This window comes from Nicotiana tabacum, chromosome 5 (genome assembly GCF_000715075.1).
Source record: "Nicotiana tabacum cultivar K326 chromosome 5, ASM71507v2, whole genome shotgun sequence".
Lineage (NCBI taxonomy): Eukaryota > Viridiplantae > Streptophyta > Magnoliopsida > Solanales > Solanaceae > Nicotiana > Nicotiana tabacum.
In genome coordinates, this window is record NC_134084.1 from 145,076,864 (window position 1) to 145,085,579 (window position 8,716).

General features: G+C 38.0%; 1 protein-coding gene across 1 annotated transcript; it reads right to left on the bottom strand.

The window, feature by feature from the left end:
• Positions 1-4,497: 4,497 nt before the first annotated feature.
• On the bottom strand, positions 4,498-5,585 carry LOC107798595 (uncharacterized). Its single transcript, XM_016621605.2, has 2 exons — positions 5,256-5,585; positions 4,498-4,805 (listed from the first exon to the last, which is right to left on the bottom strand). The coding sequence occupies exons 1-2, from the start codon at positions 5,519-5,521 to the stop codon at positions 4,667-4,669; spliced, it is 405 nt and encodes a 134-aa protein (XP_016477091.1). The 5' UTR covers positions 5,522-5,585; the 3' UTR covers positions 4,498-4,666.
• Positions 5,586-8,716: the final 3,131 nt, after the last annotated feature.

The following is an 8,716-nucleotide window of genomic DNA, read 5'->3' on the forward strand; positions in this document are numbered from 1 at the left end:
GTAAACGTCAAAGAACGTCTACTTCATTTGGACAAGATTTTGTGACTTTCTTATTGGAAAATGAGTCTCGAACATTTAAAGAAGCCATGTCTTCTTCAGAATCATTGTTTTGGAAAGAGGCAGTCAATAGTGAAATAGAATCCATATTGAACAACCATACATGTGAATTGGTTGATCTTCCTCCTGGAAATAAACCGTTGGGCTTTAAATGGATCTTTAAGAGAAAAATAAAAGATGATGGAACTATTGACAAATATAAGGCAAGACTTGTGATCAAATGATATAGACAACGAGAAGATTTTGACTATTTTGATACATACTCTCCAGTTACAAGAATTACGTCCATACGAGCGTTAGTAGCATTAGCTGCAGTTTATGGTCTTGAAATTCATCAAATGTATTTTAAGACGGCCTTCTTAAATGGAGAGTTGGAGGAAGAAATCTACATGGAACAACCTAAAGGGTTTGTGGTTCCAGGTAAAGAAAAGAAAGTATGTAGACTTGTTAAGTCCCTTTACGGACTAAAACAAGCACCCAAATAATGGCATGCGAAATTTGACCAAACAATGTTGTCAAATGATTTATAAATGAATGTGATAAGTGTATGTACATTAAAAATGTTCCAAATCACATAGTCATTGTTTGCTTATATGTGGATGATATGCTGATAATGAGTAATGACATTGCCAACATAAATGCGACTAAGCGTATGCTAATTGGAAAGTTTGATATGAAAACCTTGGGAGTTGCTGATTTAATTCTGGGAATTAAGATCCATATAAGACTTCTCAAGGTCTGACATTGTCACAATCTCATCATATTAAGAAAGTACTTGAAACATTCAAGCACTTGGGTTTTAAAGTTGCAAAGACTCCAATTGATGTAAATCTTGCATTAGCAAAGAACAAAGGCCAAATCATATCACAATTGAATTATGCTCTTGTGTTGGGATGCTTAATGTACATCATAAATTGTACACAACCAGATATAGCTTGTGTTATAAGTAAATTGAGTCGATATACGAGCAATCTAGGTCAATCTCATTGGATGACAATGAAACGCGTTTTGGGATATCTAGAACATACCTAGGGCTTTGCTTTACACAACAGTAAATATCCTGCAGTGATTGAGGGATACTGTGATGTGAATTGGATCACCGGTTCAACTGATTCTAAGTCCACAAGTGGATATGTATTCACTATTGGTGGAGGAGTGGTATCTTGGAAGTCGTCAAAACAAACTTGTATTGCCCGCTCTACAATGGAGGCTGAATTCATAACCTTAGATAAAGCCAGTGAAGAAGCTGAGTGACTCCGAAATTTCTTGGATGACATTCTATTTTGGCCCAAACCGTTGGCACCAATATGCATACATTGTGATAGTCAAGCGGCAATTGGAAGGGCTGAGAGCGTTATGTATAATGGTAAATCTCGTCATATACGACGAAGACATAAAATCGTTAGGCAATTACTCTCTAGAGGAATTATCACGATTGACTATGTAAAGTCAAGTGATAATGTGTCGGATCCACTTACAAAAGTCTTAACTAGAGAGGTAGTTGAGAAATCATCAAGGGGATTGAGACTATGGCCGAGGACAAGTCATAGTGGCGGTAATATACCTAGAAAACCAGAGATCCCAAGATCTAGGTTCAAGGAGATCAAACAAAGTCATTATTGACGGTTCAACATTGTCAGCTAAACTTTTGGTCCATTCTCATGATGAGACAATGTTCAGTACTAAGGATAAAGCATTAAGGCTTTTTAATGATTTCTAAATTTGATACAGGGTATATCAAATAGTGTATCTACGGGATGACATGTTTAGGAATCACCTATGTAAGTGTGAAGTGTTAGTCGCTTCAAGGAGAATTTTGCAAGGCTAATTCTCTACGCACTTATGAAACCAGGCAGTGTTCATGGTTGAAACGAACACAACAATGAAGAACCAAAGACGGTTAAGGGTTGGTTGTGTGACTTATGGTTGTCAAGGTATACACCAAAGTTCGACGGTTCAAAGATATCAAATCTACCGATTGATCGAGTATATCCGACATAAGTTTACTGTGGAAAGTTCAAAGGGAAACCTACTTATCCAGATGCAATTAATCCTTGCTTGCGAATCACATAGTTTTTCATGCATATTTCTGTGATATATCCATTCCCATTCATGTGGGGGATTGTTGGGGTTTTAAGTATATTAAACGCTTAAAAGAGAGTGAATGGAAATGGAGGGAAATGAATTTTTTAAATGAAAATTTAAGTTTTTCCCCTTGGCAAAGGGACATTGTCCCATATTGGAAGAGGAAGAGGTTTTTATGGGTATATAAGCAATTGCTCTTCTTCTAGTTCTTAAAGAGTTGAGAAGAAGGCAAGCCTCGCACTGTCGTCGCTCACTCATCTCGGCTTTGGCTTCGACTTCAGATTTGGTCAAACGATTGATTGATTAATTTTTTGGACCAAATTTATTTGTTAATAGTAAAATATTAACAGAAATGTTATTAAATATTCGTTTTAATAACAGAATATTAATATTAAAATAAATATTAATATTAAATTCAATCCGTTTTTTAGTTGTGTAACTGAAAATTAAACTACCCTCTTTAATTTTCCCTCTTTATTGTTAAGTAAATAGCCATTTATGTTATGGCATTTATGCTATGGCCGTTTTGCATAAACAGCCATTCTGAAGAGTTGCACCTCTTCAAATTTCAGCCCAACTTTGGCTATAAATACAAGTCTATTCTGCTCAGAATTTCCATACGAACTTTTGACTTTCTCCTCCTTCTGCATTGTTTTAACTTCAAAGAAAGCAACAATAAGTGTGATTTGCTACCGAACTTTGTGTTCGTTGAAACACTGGGGTTTGAAGTACCACTACACCAGTGTGTAATTCGTTCTATACTAAGAGGAAATAATTCATAACCTTGGGTACTAGGAGGGGATTAAATTCCTTAAGAAAACACTGTGAATTCAGTGGGCTCGGATTAAATTCTGTTTTTGTTTTTCATTTCTCTTTATACGTTATTTTATATTCTCTAGAATTATTTTACAAATATAGTCTACTAACAGATATTAAACCAAATTATAGTAACTTATACAGTTGAGTGATAAATTGAGATGATTATTTGTATTTTTTTTTATGAGTATTTGTATTGGTTAATCATAATATGGTACACGATATGCATTTCTTAACGTAATCGGCGAATGAAAGTTAACCTAGACCATGCAATATGTGCATGGAGTTTCTTGTTCCTGCGCCCCCCGGTCTGATCATACCACATAGGGCAATACGATGCACAAAGTATTTCGCATTCATGCATGGTCTGGGAAAGGGCAATACCTTATTGAGACGGCCCTTCCATAAAGCAAGTAAAGCAATCGCTTTAGGCCCCATATTTGTGGGAGCCCCATTTGTTGTTACACCTAATAGATTATGTATAAGTTTAAAAAAGAGTTTTGTAAAGTGAAAATCTTTAACAAATATAGAGAAGAAGTATTTGCAATTGCAATGATTTCTACCAAGGAAATTGCACTTGAAATGAATATCGAACCCCAATTTATAAAAAATATGTGATGTATAGGAAGTAACAATTCGATGCAATATTGATAATGAAATCTCAAAATCTTTCGAAGAGTCCTTTAGAGTTAATTATTTTTATACATAATAGACAAGGCTATTTTTTCACTTCAAAATAGATTTGAACAATTTGAAGCATATGAAAATATTCTTGGTTTTCTATTTGGCAGTAAAAACTAAGATCACTAAATGTTGGAAATTTGAAAAAACATTTCCTTAATTTTGGATGTTCCTTAAAGCATAATAATCAATTCAATATTGATGGTTTAGATTTATTTTCTGAATTAAAGGTATTAAGAAAAATAGTACAATTAGAAAATAACAATTTAATTGATACACTTAATCAAATAAAAAGATTTAATTTTTTTCCAAATGCCTAAATTGCTTATGGAGTAATGTTAATAACTCACGTTACCGTTGCTTCAGCGGAAAGAAGTTTTCAAAATTAAAATTGATAAAAATCTTACCTAAGAACAACAATGTCACAAGAAACGTTAAATGGATTATTTATATTGTCGATTGAGAAATACTTTTTTGGAGTTATTGATTGTGTAAGAAAATTATTTATAACTTTATATCTAAGAAAAGCTAAAAAATAGATTTTAAATAAATAAATTAAAAAGTTAAGGCCCCCTCGTAAAGTTTGGCTTTAGGCCACAGAATTGGTCGGGGACCCCCTGCACTTTAAAGGGTGTGATGTAGACAGTCTACCCTAATGCAAACATTTATAGCTACTTTCACGGCTCGAACTGATCTATAGATCACAAGTAGACAACTTTACCATTGCTCAAAGGCTTCATCATACCACATATAATAATTAAACCTTTCAATTGGACTAAGATCTTGTATAAACTCAGTTAGGAACTAATTGGAGTTTCTAAACAAGAGAAATTATGGGCATTTTGAGAATATAAAGAATATTAGAACTTGCAAATGTATTGAAGGAGAAATTCCTGTATACATGATTACAAGTTCTACAGCTATAAATATACCCAACGAAAGAAAATAAAAAAGAAGTTCGACAGGTACAAAGTAAGAAGTAATTATATAGTAAGTAGTATTATACTATTGTCTAATCTGCTGCTCTTTACTTGTCAACTTGGTTGAGCTTGCCAAGACCATTGCAGTTTGCACATACAATCTGAACTTGATCCTTTCTAGCTGCATTTGCTCTCAAAGTTGCCCCTCCTTTCCTCACAAATCCTGCTCCATCACATTCTGGACACCTATTCAAACAACCAAATTCAAAACAATGTGTTTTACTCCCCAATTACTAAAACATCACCAAGAAAAATAATACTAATAAAAAGACAATTCAGTGCATAACGTATTCCGTGTTCATGCAGGATTCGAGGAAGGGCTCCCCAAAAGAGTGTAATGTAGGCAACCTACTCTGATGCAAGGCTAATTTCACGGTTCGAACCGTGACTTATAGGTCACGCAAGACAACTTGACCGTTGCTCTCCTTCATCGAGAAAAATCAATAAAAGGGACAGCTCTAAATGTGGCCAATTAACAGGTCACGATTTTTCATGAGAATAGAGAGTTTTTTTACACAGTTTTTCACTCCACTTGGTGGCCTATTCGGTGCGAATTCGAATTAATTAGGCTAGCGCGTTTCAAATACCATATGGTTAAATCGACAATTAAAATAACAGAGAAGAATGGGAAAATACGTGTCTTTGCGGGAAAAGAGTATAGGAAAAGCAGTTCCAAGCAATGCGACAGCAGCAGCACCAGCAATCAAATAAGTTGTTCCCTCAGAAGACACATCTCCAACTGCAGCTACCACTTTCAAAGATCTATGTTTCTTGTTCTTGTGAGCAGTACTAATATTCAAAGGTGAAATCTTTGTACCCAAAAAGTTTGATGGAATTGCAATGGATTTCTTGGCTGGATTAGCTGAGATAATTTGCATACAATTAGCTATAGATGAGGCCATTCTGAAAATCGTCTTATATGTTTTGATTTGTTTTCTTGGATGTGAAATGATATGATATGGAGTAGTATAAATCATGTATTATCCATAGAGATATTATTGATGCAGTTGCAGTTGCTGCCACGTGTGAGTAAATTGGATAAGGAATCCACATCAGAATCAAGATTTTGGAGTGACTAATATGGATAAGTGGGGACCCATGATCCAAATTTCCTCAGTCCACTCAGTTTTTCTCTGTTTACTGTTGTTTGGGTGTGAGTTTATTCCTGTATACTTTTGAACTATTACTATCATATAATTTTCTCCTTTATCCATCTTCTTGAGCATTCTTCCAAAGAAGTCTGTACAATTATACTAAAGCCTCTTCAGTTTAAAATTATATTAAAGAAGAATTAACTTAAATAGGCGTTCCCCAATTGTTTAAACTAAAAATAGCTGGCAAATATATAATATATGTGTAACTCATGTGTAACATGTGTATAATTTATGTAAATTGGTTAGAAAAAGTAAAAAGTGAATCCGACTGGCTAGAAAACAATGTAAATTCATGGTAACAAATTAGTGCGAAAATGTGACTTGGTGAACGGAAAACGAAACGGGTGTGCTGACAAAGTTTCATATTGATAGTTAATGAGAAAAGAAAGCTACAACGTACACATTGTTTGATTCAAAAGATATTGGAACCTTTTTGAATAAATCAATTAAAGAAAATAAAAGGGTAAATCTTAGCTAAATATAATAAACGCTAGAATAAAAGGTATAAAAGATGAACACAGTGGACAATATTTCTTGATCTTGCCCAGATGAGTGATCGAACATTAAGTATGCCAATCGTTTATGTAGAAAAGTATTACAGTCAGTGTTCTTAGCTAAAAAAGCAAAAAAGTTCTCTTACAAGGTTGTTTTCCCGCTATATATAAGGGACAAACCCCTTCTGAACCCTAAAAGACATATCATAGGGAATATTCGAAAGAATATTCCTAGGGCCCTCTGTTGGGCCTACACTACTGTAAAAGTCATGCAGTCTCTGTTCGCTTGTCTGTCGTCCTCCACAGGACGTCGAGTTACAAGGATCTCGTTGTTTGTCGTATTCGTCAATGGTCGTGGTCGTCCAAATTTTGACCCATACAGTTAGTCCCGCCGCTTGTCGAGGTTGCAACTTGATGTGTCCTTGATAAGCGGACACCACCCACTCTTGTGGAGAAATTTGATTTTACGAAGCGTTGTGGCTTGGCCAACAATGGGAGGTTAGCGTGCTCAACAAGACACTGGATAGTGTATCTTATCGGGAAATGACATCATCTTCACGTGCGTCATCATTATGCGTTTTTTCGAGATAGGGGTTGAGGGCTTGTCGCTTCGATTTCGATGCCACTCTGCAGCCTTTCACTTTGATTTTGGTGCCACCCAATCCTATAAATATGTGGAGGGTTTATTTTTTCAAAAACTCTTGGCCATTTCATTTCTGGTTATCCTTTCTCATCCCTCCCGTGTTTGCTCCAACGATTTTTCTGCTTCCTCTTCTCCCATTCTTCGTTCATAGCTTTCTTTGTTAATTTAACACCTTTTCCGTTGAAAATATGCCTAGAACACATCGATCTCATGAGGGGGTCTCTGACGCCACCCTGTTGTCCATGGCGCTCCCCTCTGGCGGTGGGGACATGACAGTGGAAGAGGGAGACAACTTTCCCACCATAGAGGAGTTGCTGCCGAGACACCCCATGTCTCGAAGTGACTTTCTCAAAGATCCTCCTCCTCCTCCTACCCCCGTGGTCTCTAAAACTGAACAAGTTCATATCGATGCTCTCCGTACAAAATATAGCATCCCCGCTCATGTTGATATGGTTCCAGCGGGAAGGGACTTTGTGGAAGTCCATAGGCCTGGGTACTGTGCTTTGTATGAGTACCCTTTCGTGATAGGTCATTCCTTCCCTCTTCTCCCATTAGCGGAGGAGTTCTGTCGATTCTATCAGGTTTTCCTGGTGCAACTTTCCCCATATACGCTTAAAATACTTCTGCTGTTGACAAAGTATGCGGAGTTGGCGGGGTGCGAGGTTACCGTTCACCACCTTCTGCACCTGTTCGCACCTAGATTTCATAGGGGCACTATGGTGCATTTGAGGCACCGTGGGACAAAAGGGCTGGTAGTTGGGACCGACAACCGAGCAAGTCTCAAATTTTGGCATAAGTACTTCTTTGTCAAAACCGAACATATTGTATCTGACCCCGCTAGGTTCCCGGAGCGCTGGAACGAGAATCGTAAGTGTCGCTACTTGTTTTACTCTTTCTTTTCTTCTTCATTCATTATAGTGTTTATTTGCTTCTCGTTCGCAACTATGGGGTGACCACCCCACCCTATTGCAGACATAAGGGATTGGGTAACCCGTTTGTTGCCTCATGCATCGGAGACCCGAGATTGGCCCGCTTTTGTGAAACGTTTTGGGCCAAGAGTTTCATCTGGTAAATGTCTTCCCCTGTATCACTTCGTTGGTTATATACCGATGTCTATTGATTTGAATCTTCAAGATGACAGGTCGAGGAGCTTCTAGGCGGAGGGCCCCAGTCCCTGCATTTTGACAGGCTATCGTTGCAAGAATGCAGTTTACTTTGAATGAATCCGTCCGAGGGGGTCGTGCTCAGCCGATACAAATGGAAGATCCTTCTCGGGATATGGTCGTGAAGGAAGATGCCTCTTCTGTACCGACCCCTCACCTCGTGGACGAATCCTCTAATGGGGATGAGTTGTTACTGAGGAAAAGGAGGAGAGTGGAGCTAGGGAAGGATATGGTTGTGGACACCGGTAAAAGCAGGATGGGTGCATCGTAGACGACACCTGTGCCCACGTTTATGGCCGACGCCATCTTGGCGGGGAGGTCTCCCCAATGGAAGGGGTTTACCTAGGAGGCGGCTCCGTGTGCTCCGCTGAGGCTGGCGCATCATCTAATGTTGGAGGGGTCATGCACGTCGAGGGCGAAGGCTCGGGTTCAAATGTCGACCCGGAGGATGTTCGAGAGTTTTTAGAATGCCATACTCATGTGAAGGTTAGAGTGGAGGGTTCTGATTGACATATAGTTGTCCTTGGGGACTACAACTTGTTGTCGAACTATGATCAGGTGCCGTCTGATTTAGCCCATTTATGTGGCGCCCCCGAGAGCAAGGCGCTTAGAGTGATGAGCGACATGGAGTTGTCTCGAATGT